Source organism: Micrasema longulum, unplaced genomic scaffold (assembly GCF_059751315.1).
Source record: "Micrasema longulum isolate JH-2025_06_02 unplaced genomic scaffold, ASM5975131v1 h1tg000058l, whole genome shotgun sequence".
Classification (NCBI taxonomy): Eukaryota; Metazoa; Arthropoda; class Insecta; order Trichoptera; family Brachycentridae; genus Micrasema; species Micrasema longulum.
Window position 1 is genome coordinate 458014 of NW_028277265.1, and position 20199 is coordinate 478212.

Below are 20199 nucleotides of genomic sequence, written 5' to 3' on the forward strand. Positions count from 1 at the left end.
ATATAAAAAATTAAGTGTCTATTTTAAATTATTATGAAAATAAAACTTTGTTATTAGTGTTACACAATTTTTATTCTTTTACAAGAACACTACTACAGTTTCGGGAGAGCACTCCTCCCATCGACGGGTGATATAAAACTAATATAGTAAACACAGAATATTGTTCACAATGTCATAGAATTTAAACAAAAATAAACAAATTAATCAGCGAAACTTGGAGCAGGGGGTTTTTTTCCCCTTATCTAAGGTGTTAGCAATCCAAGTTGTTCGAGCACTTTTTAGTGCTCTCATTGATGACACACCATTGAGTTTAATTTTAACGTTAACATATTTCGGAACTAAGCTATGTTTGAGGCACTGTTGGTTAAAAAATAAATCTAAACAAATAGTTCTGTATCTACACATTAAGTTTTTATACATCATTGCCTGGTTTGCCGTACTGGCCAACATTTTTAATATTATGTATATGTATGCAAGTAGGTAAAACATATTTTAAGATAATATTCAACAGTAAAAAAAAAAATACAAAACATATGCACTACTTTTTATTCTTCAAATATATACATAATTTTCCCGAGTTTTTTAATTACTCATTTTTCAACAGTGTCAAATGTATACAAAATAACAAATGTGTGTAGTAAAAAGTAAATAAGACAAACGGGGTAAAAAGTAACTAAAACAACACTTAGTAAATTATACAAATAAAACAAGAAACAGGACAATTTTTTTTTATTAAAGCACGGTAAAGAATTAAGTAACGTTAAATAGGAAAGTTAAATAAATTAAAACATCCATAAATACAGTAAGAAGCAAAATATAAGTAATTTATATTATTATTTAGCAGGAAACAAAAATGAGAAAAACAAAATAGAATTTAGAGTCTACATCTATGCCAGTCGGATATTCTTATGATTCAGGAACCACAGCCAGGAAGTTCGCTGGATCACAGGGGTAGTGTCTTGCTGGGAAGTCCTCAACAATATGAATAATAAGTGATTATAATGCGGGAAAAGATTTTTGTTAAAAACAGTACATGTACATATTTATTTTATTTTGGGGTAAATGGCGTTAAACCAAAATGTATTGCATTTTTTTATCAAATCCTCACAAAATATTTTGTCATACTCTACAGTCAATGTAGTGATGTTTTTAGTTTTCTCAAAGTCAGGATGAGCTATACAAAATATTCCGGAAGTTTTCTCGGCAAAATGCATCTGTAGTTGTATCTGCGCTAAGTATTTGTTAGCTGGCTTCTGACCTCTAGTATATGTTTTAAAAGTATCCTCGTTGATTGGGCACTTCACCTCCACAACAAAATCATCCGCTATTGCATCTGGAGATGCACCGAGTAGCGGACACTCTCCGTTTAGCAAAATGCCAATTTTCTTCATTCGTTTATTTAGCATTTTACTTAAAACGCCGATGACCTCAGCTTCCAGGTCTCTGCCTCTTTTCATTGCCTTGGTATCTTTAATCGATATGCCACCGAGGATTCTTTCAACAAGGGTACCGTCGAATGTGTGGCAATGTGCAGCTTCGTTTGCCTTGGATGCCGTTATCCTTCCATACCGAAGCTCAGACCAGAGGCCACTATTTGCTTGCTCTTTTGTGGCTTCTGCGGCTTCTTGGCATTGTGTTGAGCTCATCTTAGAACGGAAAAAATTGAGAACTCCGGGAATTCCGATTCCCTCTTCTCGGGACTTCAAAGTTAAATGCCAGAGCGACAGTAGCCTAGTAGGACTTATGTCACTATAGTATTTAGTGAGTTGGGTGTCAGTAACACCTAACTCTGCAGATTTTTTAAAAAAAGCATTTAAAAACTTTCCAACGGGAATGGTTTTTGATGATTGACTGGGTACATTTTTTGTAAAATCTTTGGCCTTTACGAATTTTATTGTTGTTCCAATTTTCGATAAAACTGACTTGGTCCAGTAGCACTTTGTGGATGTAGTTGCCGGCTCCTCACTTCGCCGGTGCATCCATGTGAGAAAGGCAATAGCGTGTTTACAACCACCTTGGCTTGCAGCACAGCCTTCACACTTGACGGATTCTATTTTTCCATCATTTTCATTGCAGACCAATGTAACTCCATAGCCTTGGCTGCGCACTTTATGTTCTGGAGTTATTTTTGCTTTTACACTGCAAACACCTCCTGAACGCCTCAGCTGGACATAACCAACAGCATTATCACCGTAGCTCTCTCTTGTTGATCTGAAAAATAAATACACACATTACTATCATTTATGTGTGAAATATTAAAGATATTATTTTACTTTTTTCAATGTTAAACAGCTTTGAAAAAAAAAATCATCATCATCATCCCCCTTCCGCACCTTATGGTGCATAGGTCACTGCATTGATCGCAACGTATTTTGATCATTTTTGTTACATGAAGGTAAGATGATCAGTATTACGCCTCAGGTACCAGTCCAGAGACTATGAAATATTCTAGTGTGAAAACGCCCTTTTAAATAAATATTTCATATCAACCATGTCAGGAATTGAACCCGAGACCTCTTGCATGGTAGGCAAACGCGTTGACCATTTCACCACGAGGCCGACATTTTTAAAGAAAATTATTAAAATAAAAAAAAATTAAAGGAATTAATATTTTCATAAAAACTTTCAATAGTAATTTGAAGATTAACATTGAAAAAAATAAAAAGCAACAATCGATTTTGAACTATTTATGAATCTAAAACACCAATAAAAATATTTAATTTAAGGTTAAGTTGAAGTCTTCATGAAAACATATCTGCTTTCCATTATATTCCTTAGACAAATAAAAGAACTTTGAACTATTTATTACTTTGGAAATAAATCATTATTAAATAATGTGAGTAAACATTTGGAAGTTTATTGAATATTAACTTACAAAATAGATGAAACTACATCGACGTGATAAAATATATTACGGGAAAAAGTAATTAAACAAACAAACCTTGCTGCTTTAACTCCTTTAATTTCTGCACTTATAAAATCCTTATTGTTACAAAAATACTCGGCCATCATTATCGAATCAATTTTTGGCAGGTTATCGGATCTCGCCTCGACAAATCCACTTTCCGTCATTTTAAAAAAATGGTTATGGAAATTATATTATATATGTATGTTTAGAATACGTAATTCTAATTTTTAAACCGTTTTTCGTTTAAAACGTTGAAAGCACAATGAAAAAATAACAAACACAAACACGGCAGGCGAATCAAGACCGAAAACATCAGATGTCAACAAAGTTATGTCAAAGCACCGGCTGTCAAGTCAAAACAAAAACACGCTAACGTTGGTAGTTTTGAAAAAATGGCTACGCCGGAAACCGGAAATCTCTCGCCGGTCGCCATAACTACATTATAACGTTATGATTTATTGGCTATTATAAGCACGTGATCATGAGAACCAGTGACGTATTAAAGTAGTGCATTTTATTAAAATCATTTTTAATAATTTTTTCGTATATTTTCCAGAACTTTCATCATACAATTAAATGTTTTAATTCTTATCACGAGTAAGAAAACATTTTTTATATTCATTTTCCCGTAGGGCTGAAGTTCCTCATTGCGAAAACGGCTGAATTTTGTTGAAAATATTGCATGAAAAGCTTTAGGTAAGGTGGATTACGAATCACGACCATTTCTTTTTTTTTCAGATACAAAAACTCATCATCATTATCATTCCCTTTCCGCACCTAATGGTGCATAGGGCACTGCATTGGTATACCAATCTCGGCAAACTAAGTGTATCTTGATCATTTTATTTTTTTGTTAAGACAAGGTAAGATGATCAGTCTTGCGCTTCGTGTACCAGTCCAGGGACTACGTAAATATTTTTGTGTAAAAACACCTTTTTAAATCAATATTCCATGTCAACCACGTCGGATATGAAACTCGCTGACCACTACATCACGAGATAGACAAATACAAAAACTACTCGATCAAATAAATTATTGACACATTTAAAAAAAAGTTTTTTTGATTTGGTGTGATAAGATACTAAATGTATCTTTCATTTATCTTCCTTTCTATTTATTTAATTATTTAGTCGTATATAGGAATTCAACCAATAACGCGTGTAAAAAAAATGGTAAAAAAAGGGTCATGGAAAGAGATGTGCTTGGATACTTCAGCTAAATTGCTAGTTAACTAAGTTTCTTTTTTCCTAATAGAAATATGTATACTATGGGTTTTTTTAATATGTATTAATGTGGCATATGTGTGTATGCAAATATATATGTATGTTTAAATTTGTCAATAATATCGTTTGTTACCTACTGATTAAATCAGTATACCAACGCACAGGCTATGTTAGATATTTTTCGGCTATATTTCTTTGATCCTGTTTTTCCACATGCTGTGTTCTGTCAATCTACGGACTTTTACAGCAATTTTAAACAGAATCGGGACAGAGTATATAACCTTGAAAAAATAGTTTGTGGTGCCGTATGTTCAATTTTATATGTTATTGTGAAACAGCCTCATTAGATGTCGCATATAAGGACGGCGTCACAATAACCTTTTGAATTTGCATGCTACGTGTGGGATTTGAGGAAAATAATTACTATAAAGGCGTTCCTACTGCTCGCTATTGCGAATTTGGTTTAAATCGCACATTACGGAAGCGTCTTAACCCTTTCAATCTACATTTTAAGCCTGGAAGACTAAATTTGAACGATAAATAAGTGCAGTTTAAACAACCTTTCAAATCAGTATTTTTATACCATTCTACCAGGGATTGAACCCAGGACTTCGGGAATGGTAGGCGAACGCGCCATTTACTACATAGTGTTAAAAACTATGTGAAATTATACAAAGGTTGAAAAAGGCGAACTCTGCAATGGAGTGGTTAAAACGGTTGATTCACGCACGGAAGGTTCTAGGTTCGATTCCCGATAAGAAAAAAAGCGATTTTATAAAATTAATAATGTCCTACAAGACGAAACGCGTCACATAATACACTATTGTAAATTTAAGAAATTAAAGTAAAATTAAATCTTATAAAAGTATTTTATTTTAAACTTTACAATTCATTTCATATTATTATGTTATTTTTAATTATTATGGCAATATTTTATTTTTTACAATGTAGAACGAATGGACAGCGAGAGAACGGCTAGAGAATATTTACAATGCGAATGTTGATGGATGCAGAAATAGAGGAAGACCAAGAAAGACAGGGCATGACCAAATCCAACAAATACTTAAAGATGGACATGTCAAAAGTCGGAATAATCGGCGCGCGTGCATGAGAAGATGTATGAATGTAGAGGAAGCGAGATCTGTATGCAAAGATAGAGTGTTGTGGCGTTCTATCCTCTCTGCCTACCCTTACGGGGAAACGGCGTGATGGTTTGTTTGTTTGTTTGACAAGTGGAATTATACGAGTGGCTTTTTACAAGTAGCTTTTTCTATAATATTTTTTTTCATTGTATTTACTTTGAAAATTATAATTGGCATATAATTTTGGTTAATTTGAAAGTATTGTATTTTTTGTTACAATGGCGGTTATATCCCTTTAATAAATCAAATAAAAAAAATATAATTACATATGTATATAAGTAAGCACGCACACATTTAAGAATGTATCATAATTTAACACGTATGATTATTATTTAGAAACTTCGATGGTCCGTCTTTGAACCTTATCTTCGTTACATAATTCAATCATCGTTGACTGTATGTTCCAATAAAATAAATAAATATTTTCGGGCGCCTAAGGTGTTAGCATGTTTTGTTGAGTCACGAAACCTGGGCATCCTTAAGTGGCTATCCTTTGTGGTTTTTCAAAATAAAATTTCCCGCGATTGGATATTCATTACACGAATCTACTTAATCACAGCAAACACTCGGCGGCTGAACAACTGGTCACTTACTTAACTTAAACTTAAAGTGACACTTACATAGATCGTTAGTCACCGCTAGTGCCATAAACATAAAAAATGGGGTAGTTTACAACCATAAATAAGTAATAAAACTATTTTGAACTCATTTTGTGTTTAATAAATTTATTATTTTAATGGTAGAAAAGTTACATACTTTTATTTATGAAATGTAACAGAATGCGTATACTTTTTTGTTATGGTTATTTTTTATTTTTTATTTAAATTATAAACAAACTATACATAATTACATATAATATTCATAATATCGAGTTCTCCAACGAGTTAATGTGAGTGTCGAGTTCCCCGGACTTACTGCCACTCGATTGGCAGTCAGTCCGTCTCATAGTGTAGTGGTTGGCGTATTCGTCTACGATGCTTTCTGTTCCGACATCAACATTGGTGAGATCGACGTGAAATATGTTTTACTGCTACTACTACTACTATTACCATCACGCCATTTCCCCGTAAGGGTAGGCAGAGAGAATGGACTACCACACACGTCTATCTTGACATACATTCCTAGCTTCTTCCACATTCATACATCTTGTCACACATGCCTTCAGTTCTGTCTGCTTTTGACATGACCATACTTAAGATTTTGGTTTATCTGATCATGCCACGTCTTCCTTGGTCGTCTCGTCTCGCGTTACCGCTATGTTTTCGGCAAATATACTTGTTTTACCATTCTTTCGTCGTCCATTTGTTCTACGTGACCAACCCATCTCTAAGACACTTTCTTAATCTTATCAATTATACTTGACTCAGATATATATATATATATTTAAATATGTTTTAAGGTGGTTTAAGGCTACGTACTGTCTTTGGACTGGCACTTGATCACCTTACTATCATATAACAGTGTATTTATTGTGCCTTTTCTATATTTATTGAAGGTATCCTATCTACTTCTAGAAATATTCCAACAGACGTAACTGACGCTCTAATAAATGCTTACGTCGTTTCACGTCTAGATTACTGTAATGGAATATACGTACGCAAATCGCCAAAAATATAAAACTACGAAAATTCAATCTGTTATTAATGCAACAGCAAGGTTTATTACGGGGGTTAAAAAATATTCTCACATTCAAATCTTCGAGATTTGCTCTGGTTAAAAAGCTCAGAGATAATAAAATATAAGCTTTGCATGACAGTATTCAAATCGTTCCATGAAATGGCTCCAAGACAAATCGGACCTCAGTATTGGGAAAAATACAAGTCGAAGAAAATCTACTCTTAGGTCAGCATTTGATTCAGACAGGGAAAAAGTTGCCAGCTACTCTGACTGGAACCAGCTGCCTTCACACTTGCGAATCATCGACAGCCCCAGTCAGTTCAGATCTCAACTAAAATCTCACATCTTTCGTTTATCGTTCCCTCACAGTTTTAAAATCTGTAAATATAATATGTAATGTTTGCTTAGTTAGAACGTAAGTTTATGTCTAAAATTGTTAAGCGGTCTTCTGGTGATTTTTCTCGAAAATAACGCCATGTAAGTCGGCAAAATATTATTATTATATTATTACATATTATTTATTATTACCATATGCATATCTAACATCAGACATTTTATTGCTTTTTTATGCTGACGCGTCGCCCATATCTTGGTCTTCATTCCCAGGTCCCTCTGGTGTCAATAAAGGAATAATATACCATTTATTTATCCTCTTTCACTTGCCCGTATCAAGTAACCAAACCTAACCTGACCTCACCGTCCCCCGCCATGTCTCACCTAACCTAACCGCAAACTTCTGCACCCAAGGTTCAACGTTCCTCACATACTTGCGCTTCACTTTATTTTTCTAAATATATTCACTTGCATTGCATCGCAGAAATCTTATTTTCATTATTTTAAAATAACATAAGCTACATATGTATAGTATTAGACTCGAAATGAACTATGAATGCGAACTTTGAGCACGTTTTAAAAAATATCTAAAAAATATTATTTCTTGGTAGATTGAGAAATAAATTAAATAGAACTACTGCAGAACTCATAGATAAAACTATAAGAATTCCACATATAGATTACTGCACAACAGTATTATTTTTAGCCAATGACGGAAATTTAAAAATGAGTACCAAAAGTTTAAAAAAATAAAAATTGTACGTCATTCGAAAGATAATTTTCTGTTATATAAGATATTTTATTTACTTTTACGTTGAATAAATTATTTTAGTTTAATACAAGCCCTCAAAATGGAGTGTCAAGTAGACGAAAGTAAGCATTTTTGACATCTCTTTTCTGCTCGCGTTATTAACGTGGGTGGCCTCCGTGGTGTAGTGGTCAAGACGCTTGACTCACGCACGGAAGGTTCCGGGTTCGATTCCCGGTGAGAACACAAAAATTAAAATTTGATTTTTCTCAAGCCTGGTTGTTCTGTAATATAATTCACCACTGCAATTGGGCCTCAGGTTCTGGTGCAAAAAACGAAATGAAAAAAAAAAATGAAAACAATAACAATATACAAATAAATATCTTTACTCAATTTAATATTGCTGATAATAATGCGACAGTCAACTTGGTTTAAAATAGGAAGAAATCATCGTAAATCATCATTTAACTACAATCATTTGTATGGGAAAAGTCAGCGCCATGTTTACAAAAACATTTCGCATATATTCGCCAAAGTTCCTAAGCAGACAAAACTCGATTATCGACAAGTTAATAAAATATCAGCCATCGCGTCGTAACACCGCGGGTGATAATTCAAAAAGCAAACAAAACATTCGTATATTTGTAATATCCACCTGCATATAACTTCTACCTAGTCATGTACATATTAACTACCTGTGTGTTTGTAGCTTGTTCAATTTTGACACTTGATGATTCCGGAGCAGCGGCGTCAATGACCTCGATATAATTTTGGTGGTTATTTAACAAATCTGATGATACGATGAACGGTTTGTACCTCACAATCATTTCCATCAGCTGCCTAAGCAAACGTGCTGACCATTATACCACGAGGCCAAAGAAACATAAGAACTGATACATAATTAAAACAAAATGTTTCGTACGTAAAAAAAAAGTCTTATACTATGCATATTTAATTATGTGTGAATCTTAATTTGTATAATTTATATTTTGATATTTATATCCGATTATTTTTTTTTCATTGTAGTCTTTTAAATTTTATTATTTATACCTTGTTTTTGTATTGTTAATTTATTGCATCAAATGTTTTTTTATAATTCAGTCTAATTAATTTTACCACGTATTTTTTATTGTCAATTATTATTGCTTGACACGAATACAGCCTAAAAAGCCTTAACAAATTCTATTATATTTAAACGAGTGAAATTTTGAATGAATAAATAAATAAATATAATGTTATTGTTTATTGACTTGTATCTGTATTCTAAATTATTATTTTTCTAACTCCTTCTAATTTTCAGGTTCTTTTACAATAACTAACAAAAAAATGCACTTCTGTTCTCTCCACTACAATAAATGTATAAATTATCATGTATATTCATACATGTATTACTAATAAGTAAATACGATTCTTTTTTTCTTTTTTTCTTACTCTTTTTTACTCATTTTTTCCTACTTTTGTGTAAAATACATGTCTGTCTTAATATTTAAAAATGCATTTCTGTTCTCTCCACTGCAATGTTTGCACTATATGAATCGTATACCCATATATTTTATACTAATATGTAAATATGATTTTTCTTTATATTTTTTATTTTTATTATTCTTCATAAAATATTTTTTTTATTTTTTGCTACTTTTGTTTAAAATACATATCTGTCTTTATATAATAGGTAAAACAGTATCTTAAACATTTAGAAGCCTATAAACCATTTAAATAAATGAATAAAATTAAGTAAATAATATAATAAAGTCAAAATGTCAATATGTATAGAACCAATTTTACCGAGAAAAGTTAAAGTGTAAAGGGTTTTTTTTATTTTTAATATTCATAAGTTAATTATTTGCTTATGATGGCAGTATAGTTCATAATCACATAGATCCATTCGGGATTTTACTCTTGAAATAATCTTTATTATACCTGGTTTAAGACCCGGTAGTTTTTGTCGGTCTAAATTAACGGCCATTCTTAGTTTATTGACATCTGAGATGGTATTTATCAAGCGCTACACGGAGACCACAAACTCGCAAACTGCACGTTCGTTAATATTGTCAGTCTACTAAAGTTTAAATTCGTAAGCCGAATATTAATGAGTACGACTTATTGATGCTTTTGCAAATATTTAATTAGCAAAGTTGTTCTTGGATTTTTTTTCTCTTTCTAAGTGTTTTTTTTTTACTTGTCTCGTTGCCTCGCATTTATCGAGAATAGGTGTCTTTACTTCGGCAATGTGTCTTTGTGAAAATGACGATGAGACATTAGATCATCTGTTTTTTGACTGTCCCCTCTTCGAAAGAAGTGAATTCCTTCAAAATATATGTGAAGAATATAATACGTTCCCTCTTAACGTAAAATTTTTACTAGCCCAGAATGATTTGGATACTTATTTACTTCTGACTAAATTCCTAAGGACAAATAATAAAAATATTTGAATTTGTTAAATATTATTTGCATAATTTAATTAATAAGTCTAATTGAATGTCCCTCTTTACTTTTGGCCCGAAATTTCATTTTATGTTTACGTTACTTTATACAGTAATAATATTTTATTGTCACATAACTCTTTCATACTGATTTTAACTACTCACATTATATTATATTTTTTCGTGGGTATGGGTTTTTTTTGTCGTTCACTGAAGCGTATATTCTATAAATTTCTTATTCTTGTTTCTAAGAGCCAAAATCACTCGCAAACGAGTGGAGGCGTATAAAAAAAAAAAAAAAAAAAAGTGTTTTTTACCCGAAATGACCATAGATTTCAACAAATATACTACTACATACACTCATTTATATTAATAGTTTTTTGAATTACTATTTATTTTATGACTAACAAAAATTACCTGTCGTTAGCGAGAAAAGATATGTTTAGTTTTAAGTATCTACTGAATGTCATAATCAATAAAATCATATGTAAAAAATTATAGTAAAAAAATTGAGATTTTTAAAATAAGCTGTCACAAAATGACTTCATTTTTACGTTCCGGATTCAGTAAAATAATTTCCTGCAACAGAGATGGATTTATTTAGTCGGCCTCGTGGTGTAACGGTCAGCGCGTTTGCCTACCACGCGAGAGGTCTCGGGTTCGATTCCCGACATGGTTGATATGAAATATTTATCAAAATAAAAGGGTGTTTTCACACCAGAATATTTTTTAGTCCCTGGACTGGTACCTGAAGCGTAAGACTGTTTGTCTTACCTTCATGTTACAAAAATAATCAAGATTGGTGTACCAATGCAGCGCCTTATGAATCGGAAAAGGAAAGGAAATAATGAGAGGGAAAATATTTTAGAGAAGATAATATGGAAGTCTAGGCATTTTTAGGGCTTACGACCTATCATTGGCTGGTTTAATTGGCCACATTACACATCGTGTACCATTCACAATTCTGCATATGTTTAAATATGTACATTTCCTCAACTGGCTAATGATAGGTCATAAGACCTGTTAATGCCTAGACTTCCATATTCCCTTCTCAAAAATATTTTCCCTTAATTTGCGACAAGTTAAGATCTTAATAACTCCCAAGGAATAAAATCCAAGCAGTCTACAAATATTTGGACAAACTCAAAACATCGTTAATTAAAGTATTTCTATTTTTCGTTGAAATTATTGTAACCAACGATAAATTTCCCCCATCACCATTATTTCATTTTCCGCACCAAATGATGCATAGGGCATAATAACTGTATCAGTAATCCAAATGCAGCGTATTAGGATGGTTAATTTTATGGCATGGAAGGTAAGGTGATCAGTCTTACGCTTCAGGTGCCAGTCCAGGGTCAATGAAACACTGCGGTGTGCAACCTCTTTTTAAACTAATATTTCACATCCCCTGCCAGGAATTGAACCTGGGACTTCAAACATGGTTGGCGAACGCGACTTGAACGAGGCGGACTTATCTCCACTCGGTTTCCTTCTTTTACGATTCTTACCTGAGAGTAGCTATCGAGTCGAAAACACTCGTCCGGAGTACTGGTTCTTTTTCACACACAAAATCGTATTCTTCATCCACTCGGACACAATAATAAAAAACAATAATACGAAAAAACAACAATCTAACAATACATAAAAAAGCAATTAACTCTTATCATACCATTGATATTTGGGCACACCAAAAGTTGGAATATGCGCGCATTCTTAAGACGATGTGTGAATGTAGAAAAAGCGACATTTGCATGCGAAGACAAAGTTGTATGGCGTTCTTTCATCTATGCCTACCCCTAAGGGGAAATGACAGGATGTTTATTTGTTTTGCAATTGAATAAAATGTCCAAAAAAAAACTTGCCAAGTGATGATTTCGAACCTAATGTAATTTCGTCAATAAATATTATGTGTTAACATAAGTTGTGTCCGTTTTTTTCAATTTATAAATGAGCACACATAGTTAACAAAAAGGTCAATGTTATAAGTACGTCATTCGAAAAAAAATCATCTCTACAACACTATGGGCCTTACTTAAAAACCTGGTATAAAGTTACGCCTAGGCATAGTAGGATAATACGGATGGGGGATACCATCCTCATTATAGTGGTAGAATAAGGATGGTATTCCTATCACTATTCTGTAACTTTATACCAGGTTTATAATTAATGCCCATTATGTTTGCTTTTACGTTACATGTATTATTTTATTTGATTATAAGCTTTCACAATAGAATGTCTCTCCTCTCTTCATAGTATAGTGTAATTTTTTTTTACTTTTTTTATTTTGTTAATCTTTGTTTTTAATTTTTGTATAAAATTTTAAGATTCAATGTGTCCATGTATTTATAATTTTCTCAAACTGAACGGTTTGGGTAGGTAGGAAGAAATTACCTTAAGGCAATTTGCCCGCCCTTATATGTGTTTATATTGAATATGTATATAAAGTGTCAAATAAATAATAAACAATAATAATAATGTGAAATAGACGAAAGTGAGCATTTTTGACACCTCTTTCTGTTCGCGTTCAATCGAAAAAAAAAATGCTGCCAAAACTGCTTACTATATTTGCGCAGTGTACGGTAAAGATGCTATGAATTATTTACTAATTTGTTGTATAATAATACAGGATTGAAAAATATTTTGTTTTTTTATTGTTGTCTCCTCTGTTTGTTTTTTTTTTGTTCAACTAATTAAGTGTAATTATTCAACGTATTAACGTAGCAATAATACCTGTATATGTGTACTCAGATACTCGTATTACGGAGACTTTTTATAGTAATTTTAATGTAATTTGATGTTTGAATGCAGAAGTAAAAAGTATTCAAATTGGATTTGAGATCCACCCAACACGAGGCATCAAATATCCGTCCACAAAAAATCACTCAACACGAGTTACACAATTGCGCAATGCATTCTGTGATTGAATTCACAATAGTTAGGTAGTCAGTACCTTGAAATCAAGAGTTACGATTTGATATAATTAGGCAAACAGAAAGGAACTCGTCTCGGAATCTATCATTGATGGCATCCAGCGACTCCAATGCACCAGTCGTTAATCATCCGACAGATCAAAGTTAGAGAAATAACGAACGGAAAGATCTCGAATATTTCAAGTGGTATTGTTAGCCGGAACAGACTCACTTTCTGTAGATATTTGTTATTTTTTATTGTATTTTACCTCCGTGTGGGGTGCTGTGCCTTAGATGTTGAAATCGACGTATAATAGAACTAAATTGAAGAGTATTGTATGATTTAAAGAACTTTATTGAAGTATAATACGTTTGCCAATACGTTTCTTTACGCCCGTTTCCCTTGATGCTTGAAACTGAATTCCTTTTACTTCCGAACTTCTTGACGAAATTAATTATTTGGAAAACGATGTAGGTACGTAAGGTCACAGATAACTAACGTTAATCAATTATCGCATTATGTAGCTATTTTATGTTATATTTTATATAATATACTATAGCGGTTATTATATATTCTTCTTCTTCTTCAGCTTTCTGTTCTCCACCGCTGGATATAGGCCTCTTCCATATTCTTTCATTTTTCTCGGTCGGTTGCTCCTTGCAGCCAATTTTTACCCCCTACAGCAGCTATGTCGTCGGACCATCTTATTCTTAGGAGAGGCCTCGCTTATTCTCCTAAGGTCTTCATTTGAAACTTTTAGTTATCTATCTTGTGGGGTCTTGTCTCACAACATGTCCTGCCCATTGCCACTTTAGTCCTGCTACGCGATCCACAATATCGGTTATTCTAGCTCTTTTAAATATTACGTATGTAAATAAATACTTTAAAAAATTACCGAGGATTTTCGATAGATAGTTAATTAAAATTTTAAAAAAGAACTTATATGCCAATGAAATTTAGTCTTTGATTATGACTTTATTTTAAAATGTTAAATCTGTTTTGACTACACTGAAAAACATCTTTGCATTTTCTGACATATAGAAGCGTTATTCCTTTACTAATAACATCTTAGATATAACAAATATTGCGTCATCCTCAAAGTTTTTTTAAAAATAACAAAAAACTATGAAAAAAATGCTAATATTTATGAAATAAATTTATGCAAAGAAGGCAACTACTTACGAATTGATATGCCATCTATTAGGCGCTTGTAATGTGTCTTTTTAATTAGACGCCGTTAATAACATATTTTACCATTGAAAACAATTTCAAAATGGAGAAAAAATATCATATAATTCAATACATTGATTATGTTTTCTGCTTTTGTTTTGTTTTATTTTTGTCACTGTTTTTATGTGTATAAGAAATAAAAGTACCGAATCGGTAACTTGTAACATATTTTATAGAATTCATAAGTCCATAAATTGTTTTAAAGTTATAATGTACACATGTTTTTAACTTTACATTATTAAAATTTGTTTTAATTTCTTAACTTACTTTTTCAGTCGAGTTTTTTTTCACATATATATATTTTTAAGTTTTATTTTTAGAGTATTTATAAATTGTTGTTCAACTTTTATTACATTTTTTTATTAAATATACAAATTACTTACTCTATTTACTTGTACATGTACATGCATATAATATTTTATATAATTCATTTTTCTCTTTACATGTAAAAGGCACAAAGTGGCGTTTTTGATTTTTAAAATAAAAATAACCATGACTTGTTTTAAAATGTATGCTATCTAGATCACTCGATTATTTTGTACTGAAAAAATATTAACGTTTAAATAAAGATGTATCAAAACACGATATAAATATATTCGATCATAAAAAAGTGGTTACTAGATAATTTAATACTAATGGTATGTTGTTTTCTTATTTATTAGGCGTGTTTTTGATTCATGGTGTAACATTTATGTTTAAAATTATCAAATAATTATTATCAGGTTCTCTTCGTAGTTTAAATTCAAACTTTAGCATAAACCATAATTTGGACTTAATTAGATAAATGATTATTTTGTTGATATTTTAATCTTAAAAAAGTCTAAACTTGTATCATGTGGATTCAATGTATGTATTTATTACTATTTTATAAATAGTTGAAAACATCGTATTATGTTTTAACGTAAAGTTCAAATTTTGATTTAGAGTTTTTTTTTTATTTCCATTTCGTAATAATTTATTGCTGCCTAGTGCAATTTGGTGATTTTGCCTTCTTGCTAAACGGGATTATAATATTTTTTTTTTCCTGGTATTATGATATTATTATGTTAAAGTTGTTCATTTAGTTTGTTCTTTAAATTAGAAATTTTATTCACCAACATCATGGTACCTAAGACAAAATATTATTTGCCTCTATGTTAGTATTTGTAATTCATTTTACTTTCAAAATAATGATTAAGGTTTTGTTTTGTTATAAAGTTAACATGTTAAAATAATTTGGTTTGATAATAACGTAGGTAAATGGTGGAAGCAGCAAATAATTTAAGGAGAATACCAGTAAATTTTATCAACCGAGGGTTTTTTCTTTTATTTTATTAACATATGTTAACCGTATATACGGCAAAAATGCCTACAAAAATTATAATCTAAACATATTTGCTTTTATTGGTTTTAGAGAGTTGAATCCAGTCCTTGTATACAAAAATTTGGACAGACTCAAAATATTGTTAATAAATCCACCTGGTGCATGAAGAAGTAAAGAAATTGAAAAAAATAATAATGTTTAGGCCTTGCCTAGTATGTGGGTGAAATATTTCCGTTAGATGAATCTCACCCGCATAAATAAAGGTTTCAGCTCTTTAACTTCACTAACATCATCAGATGAAAGAATTGAAGGAATATAGATGTTCAAATATGGGCAGAATGGTGAATGTTACACAGCGTGTAAAGTAGTATCTTAAACCAGCCAATAACAGGTCATAATCCCTGTAGATGCCTAGACTTCTATATTACCTTCCCTAAAATGTTCTTCATCTCTGTTATAATGTGTTGATATTTGGTTTTATTAACGCATACAATACTTTTATTTGTATTCTTGAAATATACACAAAAACAATTATTTTTTATATCTTTTTATATTTAAATTAAAAAAACTGCATCATACAAATTTCGTCGTAAATAAAAAAGTCGTAAATAACTATCCTGGAATATTTGTGGTAGGATAAGAAGTAAATCTTAGAATTTTGTTCCATAGTCTACGATTTAAGCACGAAACGCAACCTGGCTTATTTTTAATTCTTTTTTTAGTGTATTTTTATATTTTTTAGTGTCTTGGCAAATTCATTCATGTAAAAGAGTAAGTCTTTTGTCAATCCTTTTACCAAATGATTCATGTACGTATGTAGATGTAACAATCGTATAAAATATCACAAGACCCCGAACCCACACGTTTCTGCTAGAGTCATTGATATAAATATGTATCCTAGAATGCACTGACATCCATTTCATGAAGCTATGAATTGAATAACATTTTGTTTTTTCCCACCAACTATTTAACATTGAACCTTTTCTTATTTTATACTTAAAAACTTATCATTGTTTTAAGTTTATTTAATGTTTAAAAACAAACTAAAATTACGTTACGTTTTTTTTTTAATCACTTGACTTGTAAGTTTGATAATTATCGATACATTTGTTTTTTTTATAATTTATTTCACCTCTTTTTCAAAATTATTTAATCATTTTAACGAAAATTGTTAAACATGTTTTTTTTAATAATGCAAACCTCTTTATTTAATTTAATAAATAATTAATTTCGATTGATGTAAGAAAAATGCGAAAAAAAGATATTATTTAATGAATATTTTTTTTTTCAATTCTAGTGTAGATTGGATTGTCAAGCTTTATAAATTTGTCATGAAAAATTAAGCTTGCAAAATTACCAGAACTATTTTCAATTTCATATTCTTACTAAAATTGTAAGTCAAATATAAATAAATCATTTTTCATATTCTTTGAAATAGGTTTTAGCAATAAGAAAAATGAAAAAACTTCAAAACGTGTACAACATTGTTTTTTTAATTTTATTTTTTAATAAAGACTATAAAAAAGTTTGGGCATGATTTTAGTAATAAAAATTACCCTTAGATCAAACTAACAAGAAATCAATGATTTTGATAAATATTCGTATGCGTTTTTGAAAACACCAAATGTTTGCATTGAAATAACTCCATCGATGTTACCCTAAATAAACTAAAATCAATACATCTTATTGATTATTGATTACTGTCAAATTCACCACCAGTTTAGGAAAGGGAGAGCAAAATAGAACCATAATTTTTACCATTAACCGACCCCATTAGTTTGGATTGCAATTTTACCCCAACTTGGCAAAATTTCTCCCCAAATACTCCATCCATACGTGTATATGTAATATAATAAAATTGACTTTATTCACCCTTGGAACAATGTTAGAGAACAATGGTATTTATTGTATATACATTTAAGGTCGAGATCGCTGCCACTCCCCCTTCTAAGGGCTGTATGGAACTATCCATCATAGATCGTGATCTCATGGTGCGAATGTTTTTAACTTCTTAAAGTTCAACGAAGACTTGTGGTCGTGTTAAACGCCCACGAAATATGATTTTATTTTGTTGATTTCCTTATTGAGAACGTGAATTGAAATTCGGCTGAAGGGAATCGACAAATTTTAACACAGGATTTTTTTTACTAACATGAAAATATTTTAGATTATAATTTTAAATACACGACATTAAAAAAAAATGCGTGGTTAACGAAAAACAAATAGTAAATATAAATTTAAATTATGTATGCATATTAATTATTTAATAGTTCGCACACATATTCGAGAATTATTTTTAACAATTATATTTTTTTTAGTATTAAATACAATTTTTCTCAGGATGAATAATTTTTAAACATGACATTCACTTAAAATTAAATATTCTTCGAATTTCAATAGTATTAATATAAATGTATTGTATTTTTTCACACTGTTTTATTTTTATTTTGGGTTTTTTTTAATAAAAGGATTTACTAAATAAATATAATAAAATCTAGAAAAGGTAAATATTGTTTTGAATAAAAGTTTTTAAATATGTAAAAATAAATTTAAGCTAAAAACATTGTTTTATAGATTGATTTTTTAGTAAAGAATAAATTCTTCGTTTATTAGAAAATCACTTAAAATCGAGTTAGATTCCTATGTGATTATTTATATTTTTTTCTGTTCATCTGAAAATCAAGCAAATTTTCAAAGTGATCATTTTTACAATAATAAATTTTTTTATAGATATTTCTTCATAAAATTTCAAAATTTTGATTTTAAAAAAAATGTTTAGTTTTATTTTGACCAATGAGCGCTTTTGTCTAAGTATGATGATTTAACTCAGTGATTTTTAATAATTATTTAAGGACCCATTTATTTCAAAAATTTAAAGTAACCAAAAAATTAAGGCTTTTTTTCAATCCGTTGTCTAAATATTTTAAGATAATTTTGTTTGTTCTCATAAAAACATGAGAAAATTATTTTTAAGTAATTTGAGATATAAATTTATTTGCTATAGCTTTTTGCTTTAAAACCTCTCAAATACTTGTGTATTTTTATTTTTTTAAATTCATAAATTATCAAAGATTTTTCACATTTTTATTCCTCACATTAACTTGCATTCTGTATTGATAGAAAAGGTATTAATAAATAATGTATGTGTATTAATTTTTTTTTGTATACTTACAGTTATAATTACTTAAATAAAATATAAACGTGTGTCCTATCGATTATAAGAAAAGTGGTGAACTTTGTTTGCCTATATTAAACCAATAAAACAGTCACGCACTCAGAATGCGTACCTCCTTTCTGCATATAAATTGTTTCACGAGAACAAATAGTATGCGGGATAATTCACCACGAACTCTTCGACATACGTTACTCTACACATTAGCACGTAGAAAAAATCTATGGGAACGAAAGCAGCCTGAACTATTTGCCAGACGAATAATTATGACTACCGGAACTTTTCACTTAGGACAAAAAAAGTGTAAATTTTTCTTTTGTAACAAAAAATTGCACATTTTTTTCCAAAATTAAAAAATCGTGTTTGTTTTTTTTCACATTTTTGGAAAAAAAATTAAGAATGGAATAAGTGAAGTTCACTTACCGTTATTTGAAAAAGTCGGAAAATTCCTCGTTGTCCAATCGCGTCGTTCGTTTCTATGTTCTCCTCCACTGAGCGTCCAATCTTCTCAGCGTTCGGGGCACGACTGCCCAGCCTCCGAACCACTCAACCAATCACCACCCGACCGAAGCGAACAACCCGAACTATCCCGATCGCGAGATTATCAGAAGACGAATTTCCCCCAAATGTCCTTATCACTCAAACTTGCTCGGCGGGTCAGAGCCGCTGCATGGCACGAAGGCGATCGGAAGAAATTTCCTTTTGCCGAATTAATACGACGCGCACACCATATCGTGCGTGCGTTTTTTTCTCGGTATTTCTCGTGTGCGAAACGCTTGAAGATTCGTCCGCGAATGAACTCTTCGCTGGCGATGCACTCTGACTTTAAATACTCCGGGGGGAGGGTGGAGCGGAAGGCGGGAGGGCCACGGCCGGGGGGGGCCGTAGCGCCTTCGCCTCGGGGGTTAGAAGCGCCGAAAGTACGCGATACTGGATACAACCTTCCGCGATTACAAAACACGAAGCCGAGTAGAACAAAAATACTCCTCCAAGCTCATATAGTGAAAAAAATCGTCTCTTTTTCCTTGTTGCCTCATACTCGTTTTAATTCTTGCCGAGTGCATTCGGGTCCTACTGTAAATTCTGCTTGATCTGCGCTTGTGGCCCGTCCATACAGTATGTACACAGAGGGTCTCCCTCGCCTGTGTGCGTGTACTGAGGGAAGCTTCGGAGGTTTTGCGCGACCG

General features: G+C 31.4%; 2 protein-coding genes across 3 annotated transcripts in view; both read right to left on the reverse strand.

Annotated features, from left to right (window-relative positions):
• The window catches only part of LOC148285121 (uncharacterized), a 176126-nt gene extending 156312 nt beyond the window's left edge, over positions 1-19814 (reverse strand). For both annotated transcript variants that reach the window (XM_088230004.1, XM_088230013.1), the window contains exon 1: positions 19436-19814. The gene's annotated coding sequence lies outside the window, so the exon portion shown is untranslated. The remainder of the gene's footprint in view (positions 1-19435) is intronic.
• On the reverse strand, positions 30-3413 carry LOC148285125 (uncharacterized). The gene is made up of 2 exons (XM_088229993.1): positions 2942-3413; positions 30-2211 (listed from the first exon to the last, which is right to left on the reverse strand). The coding sequence occupies exons 1-2, from the start codon at positions 3070-3072 to the stop codon at positions 1044-1046; spliced, it is 1299 nt and encodes a 432-aa protein (XP_088086119.1). The 5' UTR covers positions 3073-3413; the 3' UTR covers positions 30-1043.
• Positions 19815-20199: the final 385 nt, after the last annotated feature.

Excerpts from the sequence above, each read along its gene's own strand:
- LOC148285125 (XM_088229993.1), bottom strand. The coding sequence starts at position 3,072 with ATGACGGAAAGTGGATTTGTCGAGGCGAGATCCGATAACCTGCCAAAA. Across the intron at positions 2,212-2,941 it reads AAAGGAGTTAAAGCAGCAAG|ATCAACAAGAGAGAGCTACG; the intron begins GTTTGTTTGTTT and ends TTTATTTTTCAG.